The sequence below is a fragment of the Sinocyclocheilus anshuiensis genome, unplaced genomic scaffold, assembly GCF_001515605.1.
Source record: "Sinocyclocheilus anshuiensis isolate Anshui unplaced genomic scaffold, SAMN03320099.WGS_v1.1 scaffold1089, whole genome shotgun sequence".
Lineage (NCBI taxonomy): Eukaryota > Metazoa > Chordata > Actinopteri > Cypriniformes > Cyprinidae > Sinocyclocheilus > Sinocyclocheilus anshuiensis.
In genome coordinates, this window is record NW_015555709.1 from 715,261 (window position 1) to 730,471 (window position 15,211).

The following is a 15,211-nucleotide window of genomic DNA, read 5'->3' on the forward strand; positions in this document are numbered from 1 at the left end:
ACACACACACACACACACACACACACACACACACACACACACACACACACACACACACATAATTTTACAGATCCCTGGAACACTTCACTCTGATTGGTCAGTTGTGGCATTCAGCATTCAGATATTTTTGGAAAATGGCCAGCTGACTCTACATGATCTCTTAGATATATTTCTGCCATATGTGCCCTAAATGAAATCAAGTATTACAGAAAAACAGAATGAGTCCTGTATAGTACATGTGACCCACCTCAGTGATTCGAGGGTTGGTGCACTTGACATTCGTGCTGGCGAGGTGAAGCCAGCGGCTGGTGTAGGGGTTGGACATGGGACAGTGCTGGCGTAGGGTACAGCGGCCCTCCATACTGCACCAACCACACTGAAACTTTCTCTCGGCCTTCAAACACACGCCGCAGCTGTCCCTCTGAGCGCCACACTTATACAGGTGCACTGTGGGATACATGTGGAAATTAGTAAAGTGTTTTTAAATGAATGCTGCAATAAGGATTTTATTTGGTGTAAAAGTTTTTATAAAGTTTTCTGACTTAGGTTGACCTATCTGACAGTTTAGTAGAGCTATTGATCATAAACGTATGAAGACTGATGAAATCATGAAGCTCAGCACAACCGTGATGCTTAAGAGGTTTTGCTGAGCATGAGAAAAGTAGCTTCAGACTTTCATTTTTTTTTTTTTATAAAAACATGGAATGAATAATAATCAGTCCAATCAATCACCTCAACTTTTATTTAGGGCAGAATGATTCTAGGAGGGTTAGACAGGTTATAGAGTTTTGGTTTAAAAACACATTATTACCTTTGATATTCTCAGGATTGTCAATGATGAAGTTTCCATTCCACACCACTGAGAAATCCACCGGCAGCTCACTGATCCTCATCCCTTCATACAGATACTGCAGAGAGACGGAGAGATGGAAAGAGCTTGCAACATTTTCCTGACAGTGCAAACGCTGAGATAATGTAAAGTTTATGACATTTTTTATTGGATTTACTCTTTGCCTGTGTCAATTATTAATTACAACATGCAGCCAAACAGTGAACAAATAAATGGCAAAGTACACAAGCAAATAAGATGAGAGAGAAAAAGAGACCGAAAGAGAGGTAGTTTGACTGTATTAGTGCTCTTATTGAGTTACTCCAGACTTGCATCATCAGTCTGAGGAATAAGGAAGATTTTCAACACTCCTATTTTCTACAGCTTGGACATTGAGCTCTAATTGCCTTCATCTCTACTTACATTGTGTGTGTGTGTGTTCGTTTGAAAGATAATGACTGAAAGAGAGTGAAAGGTGGAGGTAGAAATGCAAAATATATCTTGGCTGTGCTCATTTCCCGATTCTGTGCAATATAACATCACAAACAGGTAACCAGTGTTTAATTAGCTAAAAACTGTGCTTTTCTGGAACTAGGTTAAGATCAAATTGAGGCATTAATTGCTCTCTTTCATAGCTTAGATTATAGTAGATACATTTAATGCACTGTACGTATCCACTTTGCTTTTCCTTAGGAGAAACAAATGAGGCAACTGCTGCTGTACAGTAAGAGTATAGTGTTTTAAAATAATGTAAATAGTGTAGCTCAGATAGTTTAGGTTTAGAAAGAATCCGATTACTTAATATCTTGGCAAATATGAGCTCAATTTGAGACTTTTGAGATCTCTTCTGAAACTCAGGATTTTTTCTCACAGCTTGTAGCTACAAAACCAATCTGGTAAGTATAGCTCAGATAATTTGGTCTTGGAAGAATTTTATGAAAAAATGAGTAAGGTAATGCCGAGATCTTCAATTATTTTAAGTTTCAATTATACACTAGATGCTGTATCCTAGCAAATCTCAACACACTGTTGAGATCTCTTATGAAACTCTGGACTCGTTCTCATGAGAGAAAAGCAGGAGACTTAACGATAAGTCTCAGTTTGTTTTCAATAAAATCTTATTGATGTCTAAGAGAAATAACTGAAATTTCATTATGATCTTTGCCATGCAAACCCAAACACATACCGAGCTGTTCTGGCACTGCACACTGGAGCTGTTGAATCTGAGCGCCGTGACTCTGTGAGTGACTCCTTGTATGTGTAACACACACTCGTAGCCGCGCTGACCCGACTGAGGTTGTGGAAGGTTCCGGGCTTTCAGTGTGATGGGCTTCACCTCCCCAGCCGGGATCAGGATCTCCTCAGAGCGGACCAGTTGAGGACAGTCCTAAAGGAGTGAGAGGTGAAAAGGTAGTCAAGACAAACACATGCACACGCATAAAAATCCTAAACCATTCGAGTAGAGAACATGAAATCTGAATTGATAGAGTCTTAAAGAAACATACAGTGTACAAAGAAATGCACACACTTCAGCTTCACACATGCTCCCCATGCTCACATACACACACAGTGAAACCTTAGGTGCTCTTTAAAAGCACGTTGATGTGTTACTCTCTAAAAGCTGTGTGTGGAGATGATGTACGCCAGTAGGTCAGCCTGTGAGAGGCATCCCTAAGTAATACCAGAAACATGGAAACAACTCTATGTAAGCAGGCATGCGCATTGCAGGCATACACTCCTGTTGGAAAATAAAATAAAATAAAAAATAATAATAATAATAAAACAAAAACAAAAAAAAAATTTATTAAATAAATGCTGCATCATTCAGTTAAGTACAACTTAATTTGTGCAAATACGTTGTTTCATTTATATACACTTAAAGTTGTTAATGAAATATTTTTTAATTAAAATTAATAAAAAAAATAAATGTTTTGTTTTGTTTTATTTATATATGAAAATTTTATTAATTTTAAAGTTAAAATAAATAAATAAATAAATAACGTATTATTTATAAACCACTATTGCCCTTGAAGATGTCCACATAACCTTTTTGTTATATTTAGCTAACTTCTAGGACAGCAATTTTCTCCCTAAAGTATAAGGTTAAAAACACACACAAAGATACACAAACATACAGTTATACACATGCAAGCCTGAACACATGAAAATGCACATGTACACACACCATGAGTGATGGTGCACCGTAAGGATTTTTTTGCCTGTTTTGTGCATATGCCTGTGTGTGAATAAGTGGGAAGTCTGTGTGTGCTGTGAGGGAGAATATTCCGGATATCGACTGCTAATTGCTCGCTGTGAGAGGGTGAGCAAGTGTGTTTACCACCTGACAGGGTGTAATGTAGCACATTGATCAGCTGAACACCTGCAAATGCACACACACACACACACACACACACACACACGCACGCACGCACGCACGCACACACGCATGCTCTCTAGCGAGGCGACCGTCGACTTCACACACACTTTTTCAGCAGCTATTATTGGAAGCTCTTCCCCAGAGGTTTGTGATCCTGTAGATTTGCTACTGAGAGACTCTAACCTCAACACACAGTGTGTGTTTGTGTGTGTACCTCTGAGGCGTTGACGCGTCCCTCCTGGAAAGAGCAGCTGGAGGGGTCGTGGGTGCAGAGGTTTCTGTATTTGCACCAGTGGCAGCGGAAGGAACTGGTCACACAGGAAAGACACCTAAACAGATGGAAAGAGCGTGCACAGGCAAGAGAGAGACACACACACACACTCTCTCTCTCTCTAGCGAGGTGACCGTCGACTTCACACACACTTTTCAGCAGCTATTATTGGAAGCTCTTCCCCAGAGGTTTGTGATCCTGCAGATTTGCTACTGAGAGACTCTAACCTCAACACACAGTGTGTGTTTGTGTGTGTACCTCTGAGGCGTTGACGCGTCCCTCCTGGAAAGAGCAGCTGGAGGGGTCGTGGGTGCAGAGGTTTCTGTATTTGCACCAGTGGCAGCGGAAGGAACTGGTCACACAGGAAAGACACCTAAACAGATGGAAAGAGCGTGCACAGGCAAGAGAGAGATAGAATAAAGTATTACTACCACTCACATGAAGTCCCTGATTTATGATCCAAAGCCCTTTTTTGAGGCTACTGTGAAAGTAGTCAGCATAAACCGTAGCTCTGGGTTTTAGATTAGCAATGGGGAGCAGGTTGTGCCTTTGAGACCAGCACTGCTGTGTCCTTGACCTTTGTGGCTTAATGCTGAATAAATTAAAAGTGTGCTGCGGAAATTTGCATGTGCCGTTGGATAGCACTGTGCCACTGAAACTCTCATACAGATGTACTGCGGCTCTGCAAAGGTTAGAACTCAGACGTACAATTATCACTCTAGAACTGAGACATACAGATTTTAATAAGACATAGTCATGCCATGACATATGATTTGCATTAGGTCTATATTGTCTGCGAGTGAGACAGTGGACTGCCTGAGTGAATATGGAATGATCTTGGTAATCTAATTCTAATTGCAATAATTGTGATGCTAAGTATTATAACAGTTAACAAAAGTAATTGTGTTTTATAGTCCTTCTAAAACGAAACGTCTAGTCTATAGGTCAAATGGACATTTAGCAGAGAGTCATTTTGAGAAGTACAAGTCCAGTGCTGCTAAACAAAAAAAATAGTTTTGCCTTTTATGATATCAATAACTTGTGTTAACTTAGCCCAAATGGTACAGAAAAACGGTTAAATAAAAAAATAAGGTTACACTTTATTTTAAGGTGTCCTTGTTACAGTGTAATTATACATTTAAGTACTGATCGATATTAATCAACTACATGTACTTACTCTACGGTTAGGATTAGGGTTTGGTTTAGTTACTTGCTTGTAATTATGCATAATTTATTGTTATTATAATAGTAAGTACATAGTCCTTGTTACATTTTGTACTTGTTACAAAATGTAACAAGGACACATTAAAATAAAGTGTTACCAAAAATAAAATAAATAATAAAAGTAACTGTCACCCGTCCCCTCTGTGGGACGCCTAAGTTTACTTCACTATATTACAATTAAATCCTAATCTAATCATGACAAACTATATATCGTTGGAAAGGTCTAAGACTCCTAAATATATATTTTACCAATGTTTTTGTTAAAAATTATGTAGGAAAAGTAATAGATAAATTTTTGACAAGAGTGCACCTCAAAAATCTACATCATAACAGGAGTTCTGACCTTTGTCAAAAAAAGTCTTCTTTGTTGCCTTTTTCTCTATCACACTTTAGAAATCATCAGAAATTATATATCAATTGAAAACTTTAAATCTCAAAATTCATCCATTGAAACCCATTTTAAAATCAAACATTGCATTAGCATGAAAATGGCACATCAATATCATGTTACAAACTGTTTTCGTTCATGAATTATACAAATTTAAGTTTGGATCGTGCACTTTCACGTCTATGTTCAAAAATGTGAGTGACAGTTAAGGGGTTAAATTAAAATATATATTTACAGAAAAGTATAATATTATATATTAATTGTAATATTTATATCCTGCAAGTATAATGCTATATTTATATTATTCTGAATATTGGAAAATGTTGAATATCTGAGACAACTGTTGAAGATTAATATATACATATCTTATATAAAAGTGTGCACCAAAAACTCTTTGTATTATGCCCAATACAGAACGTATGACTCTGATTTCAACATCTGAATAACGACAAAAAGCCAAGACAGTAAAATACTCTAAAATGTTTTTTCACACCAAAACTGCTTAAACTGGTTCAGAACAATCAAATACATTTTTTATTAACCATGGATCATCACATGGTATTTCAAACTCATGTAAAGGCGTTAACAGTCAACTTAAGGGAAAATGGCAATTATTGAATTTACCGATTACAGACAAGTGTTTGAATGCACAGCTGTTTTTTTTTTTTTTTTTGGTTGTTATTCAGCGATTCACGGTACGTTAATTGCGAGCACCATCTCACGGGAGCAACATGAGGTTAAGTGTTTAATTTAAGGCCAAAATTGAGATAAACCAGGGTTGTGATCCCTGAATCGCTTCACTTCCTGTGCGCCATCTCTATTTAGCTGTATAATCAGTATTCCAGTATGCAGCGGGCAAACCATGAGATGGCCATATATTACGAGCATGTGTGTTTGCATGTATCTGTGTGCGTGCCTGCAGCGGAAAGCTTTCTATTCATCATTTATATGCAGATGAGCACAGCTTACGAGAAAGAGCACGTCCAGAATCCATAATACCAACACGTTCCAATAAAACACTTACACCAGTCCCTCCAATTGAGAAGTAAAGCCATGATAGAGCGAGCAGGCCTCGTTCTATTTGCAGAGGAACATATAATTGATGTTGAGGAATCTCGGAGATTTAAACCTCCACAGCACTTTGGCATCCAAGATTTTGTGTTTTCTGCTTGATAGCTAAATTATGCAGGATTTATGCTAAAATATTCATCAGAGCCGGCTTGCCATTGGGCCACTGGGTTCAGATGGGCCAACCTGATTGGACGGGCGAGATTTGTATATAAATCAGACGATATACCACGGTGTACTTAATCACTATATTGAGAACTCAAGATAAATTAGAGCATTTTACAACATTTGAAGTGAAAGGGAGTGTGGGAGGAAAACCATGCCAAAAACTGAGCCAGGTTGAACACACAAGGAGGGGCCACTCTGACTCAGACTACCCATAATCCCCTGTGGCACTGGCACAGAGGGCCAACGGAGCTCGGTGTGAGGTCTTTCACACGCAAGGGGTGCGTGTTCGGAGGGATTGGATACAGAGAGTTTGTTTGATTAGTTCCAGATCTGTCAGATGCTCGGGTGACACGGCCGTGAGAGAGCGAGGAAGCGATGGGAATGGGGAGGGGGCGAGTCTTTCGGCGCCAGCCAATCAGCTCCCTCGGAAGCTACCTCTTCCTGAGCCTTTTAGAAAGCTTCCAGCTACTGGAGTGCTCTGTGATCTCCTGCATCAAGCAGCATCTGTTCTCCGCAGAAGGCACGCTTATGAGATGTGGTTACGAACGCACACGAGAGGCTACGAATATACGCTAAAACACACATAAACACACACACGAGGGGAGTTTGGAGGCGCGGCGTGAACAAAGACACAAAGCTTGCTCAGACACAAGCGGTTGTTTATCAGCGGGCCTCCTGGAGAGTCGAGATGCAGTCGAACTCGATCCTCTCTGATCAGCCATCACAGCAGATGAAGTGGAATTGAACTGTGACAGACAGCGATGCCTCCAGCCGGAGCACCAAACCCACAGCACACTTAGATTCAGCAATTCAGACATCTCAGCCTTGACACTTGAGAAATGTCAAGCAATCAGCCGGCATTTGCCATAATGGATGCTTTTTATAGCCACAAGGCCCTCGCCAGCCACGGAAAAGTGTAGCCTGGGAGGGACGTGACACTGGCGTCCTGCAAAAAACGATTTGGAGAGTTCAAATTCGCTGCGAGAATCTGGTGCGCTGCCAGACGCAGCCTTGATAAACTCTTTGAATATTATCAAATGCCTGTGGGCCCGAAACATTCAGTTTTTCCGTGTTGCGTAACACTTTTGAAACATTCACAGCGTGCGGAGTGAGCTGGCTGAGTGCTGTGACACAACGCTGACACTCTACGACACAGAAAGTGAGAGAAATATCAACAGGGTTGCGTATGTGGGATGAATAGCCTACATCATAAAGACAACTATCACAGCAACGCGCCCCTGGGTAGATGGTATGACACATCATATATCTCATGATGTATCAGAAAAAGAATTCCGATTGAGTCGTAGTGCTGAACAACATTCGCCAAACAAGAGTTATGCAATCAAAAACAACAAGTGTCAAACAATTTAACCAAAGACTATTTATTTTCTAAAGTCACATTCCTGGACTTTTTGTTACAGATTCTCTAGTGAATGCTATTCCAAGAAAATAAAAGGTTATCCTGAAAATCTTTAATAAAAATTTATATTAATCCTAATTATAATTTTGAATAAAACAACTTGCTCTTGCTCTGAAAAAACATTCCCTTTCTGCTGGTGTTACAGACTCTATGGTCCATTAGACAATGCTAACTAGGAGCCAAATAGCTATTTAAGCAGTTTAGCAAACATGCATTTAGTGTTTTGTTTAAATGCCAATGCAACATTTTTCCTATAATTCCTTAAGTTTTCACTTCATTTAAAATAAGAGCTATACTACCATTCAAATGTTTGGGAAAGAAAATGAAATCCAGGACGCACTAACTTAATATAAAATGGCATTAGACACATTTACAATGTTACAAAATATTTTCTATTCTTTTGAACTTTGTATTCATCAAAGGATTGTAAAAATAAAATGTATCACGGTTTTTACTGTATTTTGATCAAATAAATGCTGCTGTAGTAGTGAGCATAAGATTTCTTCTAAAAAACATAAAAACAAAAATCTTCCCAACCCCAAACTTTTGAACGGTAGTGTATCAAAAAGAGCAATAAAATTAGAACCATAAAATCATAAAATGACAAGAAATGTTCTAGGACTCTGAAATCTGAGCTTTATCAGAGACATGAGAGATTCCTGATGTATTTTCTCAAAAGAAAAACCTGTAAAGATGGACATTTGAGCCTTTTTTTGCTCAATTAAACCCATCAAGGGAAGAAAAATGAACAAATTCTCACATGCAATTTTTCTTAGCTCTGGAAATGAGTTAAATGAAGTGTGTGTATACTCACAGCTGGTGCACACTGCAGTTGTAGAACTTCACCTCTGTGCTAATTAGCATCTGACCTGTTTCCTTCGAGTTCAGTCTGAGCTCGACACCCGACCAGTCTGAAAAAGAGAGCAAGAGAGTAAGAGATGAGAAAATTTCTGTCACATCGCATTCTGTTGTGTTTGGTTTGCCACCCTTTTTTCAGCTTGCTTCATGCTCAAGCTGTCTTCTGATTAATATTTGGCATTCCTCGCATCGTATTCTCACAGTCAAGCAGAGCCTCGAGCAGCTCTGCAGTGCGTGGCATCCAAACCGATATGAGCATATTTGGCTTTTTTTTTTTTTTTTGTGGAGACATGCTATTGTCACACAGAACACAGCTGAGCCCTGCTGTTAATGTGAAACAGGGCCGCGGGCGGCAGCGTCGATGTAATGGCGGAGGAGCGGCTGGCAGCGCCGCAAAACACCAGCCAGGCCAATCCCGTTTGGCAGGGTGGCTGTGTGGAGAATGCCGATCGGCGTTCAGACCAAACGCTCGCGCTCGATAAGCGGCCAGCTCTTCATACTCAAATAAGCACGAGCTCCATCCTAAACAGGCAGCGATTCAGCTAGCATACAGTGTGTGGGAGTCAGCCGTGACCCGAAAGCACCACTTCCTCTCATCTTCCCTCCTTCGCACCTGTTTCCACGCCTCGTAACAGGGATGAACGGACTGAAGGGTAAAAGTTGGCTTTTTAAACATGTTTTTGGCACATATGCCAAGGACAATAACTGGCATGCAATTCCCAAATGCCAAACCGTCTCATGCCTTGCAGCTATTGGAAATAAACTAGGAATAGAATTGGTCACACCCACCACTCAATGAGTGGGTATTTTCACACATGATCGATGCTCATATGTTCCTATCGAGCCCGATTCAGTCAAGAGAGACGTGGCAAATATGAGGCACCGGGGGATTAGATGACATTTACCTGAGGGAGGCCACTGATTGGATAACGCTCCCCCCAACAAGAGCAAGGGGGTTGTGGGTAAACAGAGCTGTCATTTACTGTGAGCTGGGAGGGGATTATTGTGATTCAGACAATCACAACCAACTTCTGCTGCATATGCGGCCATCTGCTTCCCAACAGAGGTTAGACGGAAAGCACATGTAGGAATTTGCCCGCAGACGAATGTTAGCTTTTTAAAAAATCTGTGTAATCTTGCTGTATAAGCGTCGCCAACAAAGTGAATACTTAAACGATACCTCTGTAGTCACATATACAGTTACACCATGCGGTTTTTCACGGAACTGGATCCTCTACTTTTGGTTTTCCACACTGTGAACCGATCCCCGATTAAATTCATAACCACAGATGACTCTAAACCCGATTGTTGATCAGCGTTCAGGAAGAACTCCCTCCCTGGAGCTATTATGGGTAGGGAGAGGGCAGAGGGTTTGTCACCTGTAATGGGCGTAAGTGTGTCTGAGAGCATGCCTGTAGCCCTGGGGCCGACCCGGGGTCGGTGTAGGCTCATTAGAGCCGTGGTTGTACGTGGCCGGTGGGATCGATGGTGCGGCTCGAGTGTGAGAGCATGAATGAAGCCCTCATTAGGAAGCGAGGCTGCTGGGTACGCTAGGGAGGGTCTATTAATAGAGCATCTATACAAGAGAATAGAGATCACCTCCCTGAGGGGAACAGGTAGACGGATGGATAAAGAAAAAACAAAAGAGATGCCAATTGATAGGGAAAGTTGAGTATATGGAGAGCAGGAGATATAAGGAGTAAATCTATGGGGGTATAAAATAGTGCGGCAATATGGAGGTTTAGTTTGAATAGTCTAGTTTGAATAAATACCTTGATCTGTGGGGATGATGGGAACATCTTTAGCAGCGGGAGAAGTGCAGAGAATCTGATTCCCATCCACTCTGCCCTCAACCTCCGTCAGGTTCCCAAAGGAGCATGTGATTCCAGCGGAAAGATCCGGAACATCTGTCACTTTCACCAGCAGCTAGATGAAGAAAAGAGATCAGATTAGAACAGGAGTTTTCAAAACAAAACAAAACAAAAAAAACCAAAACTCCTGGATGTGCGTTCACAGCAATATTGACAAATTAATTTCATTATTTGTTTTTTATTAATTTATATTAATTTATATTTACATTAGCATTATAGATACTTTATTAGTTTTATTATTATAAATAATTATTAAAAATATAGTAATATGTACTTTACAATACATTCAATTTTATTAATACATTATTTTAATTAACTGACATTAATATTTTATTTTATTATGTTAATATTATTAGTATATTAAAAGTACTTTATGATTTATAATTATTTTATTGGACTTGTAACAATTATTCTCTATTCATATTAATATTACTTTGTACATTATTTTATATAAGAATTTATTTTATTATGTATATATATATATATAAAAAAAAACATATATAAAAATATAGAGAGTGGGTGAGATGAGTACTCGAACGAAAACCACTGTCTACATGTCTGAACCATGAGTGCTATCCACCAAGCTATGGCTCCGAAAGAAGCTGTTTATTTCTGATCAAATAACCTCAGTCTTCTCACATGGGCAAAGTTCATTCTGCAGCACGCACCAGATGGTCTCACACAGCATAAACTCCAGCCATCATTACAGACTTAACCTTATAAAGACTCCTGCTCAAAGAGGGCATTTAACAATCCATCCGTTCTTCCTCTATCTTTGCATTTCACACGAATGCTCTCGCACATCTTCTCAAAGCACATATGGCCCTCTGAAGTCATTCTCTGGGGGACCGGTGACACAGGACGGAGCTCACAGGCTATAAATACACACATTTCACATGCAGGCTGGTCTTCTCGCTACAGAAGGAGAGGACAATTATTGCTGTGACATTTGTTAAGATTGCGTGGCTAACTTTTTTGCTTTTACCACATCGTTTTCAATAGTTCTGAGGTTACGTTCGGACCATCTAATTGACTTTTGCCCTCTCTTTTGAATTTTCCAGTGTCTATATGCCATCTAATTACTTCAAAACCACACGGATGCTCCTTTCTGCACTCTTTAGGCTAGTGCGCTGAGAGCGATAGCTACAGAGTTGCTAATTAGCTGTCTTGTTATTCGTTGTAGATACACAGGCTGTACTCAAACATCGAGACAAGGCATTGTCTTGCTATAAAGCATTGTCTGACCATAACAACACCGACGAGGCATGATTGGTGTCTCTATGTTTTGCCTTTGCTCCTTTCATTGCGCTTTTTTTTCATTTCTCGTCACGGCTGCCGATGCGCAGGGAGGGCTAATTGTTGCTAGCATTTCTAATAAGGGTAATTTGATTGTTTTTGCTGCTTTTCATGCTCCTCCGGCGCCCGTGCGGATGGGTTTTGTTGTCATGGTGATGGTTTCCCTTCATCGTCCGACGCGCCGAACAGCGGTGACCCTGTTGTCATGTTGTCGAGCGCTATGGCATGACAGAAACATCTAATTTAGAGCCGGACGCCTCATTATCTTAATCAGGTAGCTGTGGTACAGGGACTCTTATCAATCATCTGGACATTCCTAGGGAAGTTTAACCAAGGTGAATACCTTCAAACTTCCTGGTATGCCTGAGATAGTACTTTTTTTGCATGAAAAATAAGAAGCATCTAGCAGGGTAAAACAAAAAATAATGTCCAAAACAAGAGTCTTAGCCCTGAATCGATGTCTCTGTCTTCTTGAATGCAACTCCTACTCTGGCCCACATGCTTATTTGGCATCTCACCCACACATATACCTTTCTCAAAGGCCTCTGTTTCCAGGTATCTCGCTCTTCAAGCCCTCCCACACAGCACACACTTTCCAAAACCCAAAACTGTTTATCTAGACATCGCACTGAAAACGAATTCATGCAAATTTTTTCTCGCTAGAAGGAATCCGTGCTCCTGTATTTCAGTCAACATAACCTCGAGGTTGTTAAGGTGTTTGTGTTCTTGTGAGTAAATGGTCTCACCGGTATGCTGGGTTCAGACACGGCGATGCTGTCTGGGTACACCGTGGCTTTCACACACTGGTTCAGTGTGGCGGCGAAACGGTAAGGCTCGTTTGCCCGCTCGCAACGATCCCTTTGAGAACATCTAGAAGAGAAAGAGAGTGCATAGACGTTAGTTGGGAAAATATTGGGACAACCACAAAGATTGATGTTTATTAATCTGGCAGAAACTCAGTAGAAGATAACCCTTCTCTGAGCACATATCAAGTTAATGAATGCTTAACAAACCAATAAACAAAAATAAAATGAATTTATGAGGAATATTCACTAGATAAATCATATTCTTTCATCATTTTCTCACCCTCATGTCAAGTAAAAACAACAGTTAAAACACTTTAAACGGGTTGATGCAAAGTGCTGTACAATTACATAACACATACAAAAATATATACAGCATAATAATAACTCCAGACATTAGGAAAAAGAATATTAAAGTGATAAAAAGGAGCCTGAAGCCATACAGTAAAACTGAAGCAAAACTTTGCATAAAAGGCAGAAATTTAAATCATTATTTGCTGAAGGTCTTCTCTGCCAGAATTTTCAAATCTCATTCAATTCATAAATGTTGCATTAAAATGTGTCACACTTGATTTCATGTCAACGACAAGACACACCAATGATGTTTGATACCATGAAGTTAAATCTGGCACAACAAATGAGCATAAATGAGATTTCAGAACTATAAAAGAGGGGAATATTTCACATTTTTGCAGTTTGACAGTCCTCATTATGAAAAAGAGAACACTGGACATTCTCCAATATATCTTCTGTGTTCCTTGGAGGAAAGAAAAACGCATGCATTTGGAACGACACGATGGTGAATTAATAATCTGTAATTTCCATAACTTTCTTTTCATTTTTTTTTTATTTCCCAGTGAACTACATTTAAAAGTGTGGGTTGGCAAGGTTTTTCAAATATTTTTACAAGAAGTCTCTCATGCTCACCAAGGCTGCATTTATTTGAGCAAAAATGCAGTGAAAACAACATATTACGAAATATTATTAAAATTTAAAACAACTGTTTTTTAAAATGTAATTTATTCCATGATGCAAAGCTGAATTTTCAGTAGCCATTACTCTAGTCTATAGTATTGAATATGGTAGTGTATGCCTTTGACTTTTAAGTGTGGTTCATTTTCACACAGGCTGCTGTCCTTGGTGCTGAACACTTTCATACCATCACTCTCCCTGAAAGAGCAATCAGTGACTTCTAATTCCAGACATCACATGACTAAAGCTGTCATTACTGTCACAAGCCAACAATGTTCATACCTTATACATGTATAATTCGAGATTACGTCCCTCTTATTCCTCTTAAAGTCTTTTTTACGTAGCAGAAAGCACTGATGGATAGGAAAATGCCTTTTTTGATGCACAATTAAATTTTTTTGTTGCATTTACACATAGACTAACAGAAACTGCTATGGCTGATCCATCCTACAGTTATAAATCTAACTGTCCGTCTGCAAATCTGAGGGTTGTTATTTTTACTTTTCACACCACACTCATTCAGCCTGTCACTTGGTTTTGACTCAGCCTCCCTCTCTCTTTGCTCCTCTATCTTTGACAAAGAGCGTGCAGGCTTGCAATTTGCCGTGTCTTTTTTTAACATGTCTAATGCTCTGGGGGGGAAGAAATGACACTTAATGTGCTTTCAGATGTCCGGGACGGCTTGTGCATACTTCACTGTCTGAAAACGTGGGTGTGGGTTTGTCTGCACGAGTGTGTGCATCTCTCTCTGAACCACCAAATCCAGGCACCAGGTTTGATTTTGGAGGAGGAAGTGGGTGTACTCGGGATGCTGCATTGCCATGGCACCAGGAGACGGCCATTATAATATGTGTGTACATGTAAGTGTATTTTGGAGGAGGAGGTGGGTGTACTCGGGATGCTGCGTTGCCATGGCACCAGGAGACAGCCATTATAATGTGTGTGTACATGTAAGTGTGTGTACTTAGTGGGCAACCTCTTCTCTCTCTTTCATTAAATGAAGAGATTGTGCTCCCAGTGCACATCGTTTTGTCTCCAGAGGGGTTTATTCTGCCTCTCGACAACCCTGGTCCTCTAAAGACCTGAATGAAATGCTTAGAGAGCTGTACACACATCAAAGAAAATGCCTGAACACACAAGCACACACATACAATATGATTCATATTCTCTTAAAGTCAAGGTTTGTTGCACCAAAATGTGTTTTTTTAGTTTGACTCCTCTCTGGGCCTTAGAATTAAACAGGTTGTTTTAGCTTTAATATCAGCAACCTTTAATATGCAAATGAGCTGTTGTGACTGACTAAACTCTTTGCATTGACACACTAAAAACCTAAAGCTATTGACATACTGCTGTTAATTATGAATAAGCGTTGATATTTTAAATGTGGTATAGTAATATGTTACAGGTTGTATGTGTGACAAGCTTTAAGATTTATGAAAGACCTGCTTTCAGTGTGCGTGTAAGAGAGAGAGAGAGAGAGAGAGAGAGAGAGAGAGAGCGAGAGACAGAGGAGGGTAATGGTGGTGGTGGGTTAACCTTTGGGTTTTTCTCTACCGTCTGCTTTTAGCCCCATGCACCAGACAGGCAATTACAGTGTCTTTTCTTCTCCTTACACACTCGACACACACACTGACGAGAGGAGACAGATGACAGGAAAATATTTTCC

General features: G+C 39.9%; 1 protein-coding gene and 1 long non-coding RNA gene across 3 annotated transcripts in view; one reads left to right on the top strand and one right to left on the bottom strand.

Annotated features, from left to right (window-relative positions):
• Nucleotides 1-774, top strand: part of LOC107671872 (uncharacterized) — a 16,808-nt gene extending 16,034 nt beyond the window's left edge. For both annotated transcript variants that reach the window (XR_001632264.1, XR_001632265.1), the window contains exon 4: nucleotides 765-774. This is a non-coding gene — a long non-coding RNA (uncharacterized LOC107671872). The remainder of the gene's footprint in view (nucleotides 1-764) is intronic.
• The window catches only part of plxna2 (plexin A2), a 219,066-nt gene that overhangs the window by 68,710 nt on the left and 135,145 nt on the right, over nucleotides 1-15,211 (bottom strand). Inside the window, exons 6-12 of the mRNA XM_016464872.1 lie at nucleotides 12,517-12,640; nucleotides 10,376-10,529; nucleotides 8,560-8,656; nucleotides 3,736-3,850; nucleotides 2,016-2,216; nucleotides 812-908; nucleotides 248-447 (exon numbers count right to left, since the gene is read on the bottom strand). Of these exons, the coding sequence (XP_016320358.1) occupies nucleotides 248-447; nucleotides 812-908; nucleotides 2,016-2,216; nucleotides 3,736-3,850; nucleotides 8,560-8,656; nucleotides 10,376-10,529; nucleotides 12,517-12,640 (988 nt within the window). The remainder of the gene's footprint in view (nucleotides 1-247; nucleotides 448-811; nucleotides 909-2,015; nucleotides 2,217-3,735; nucleotides 3,851-8,559; nucleotides 8,657-10,375; nucleotides 10,530-12,516; nucleotides 12,641-15,211) is intronic.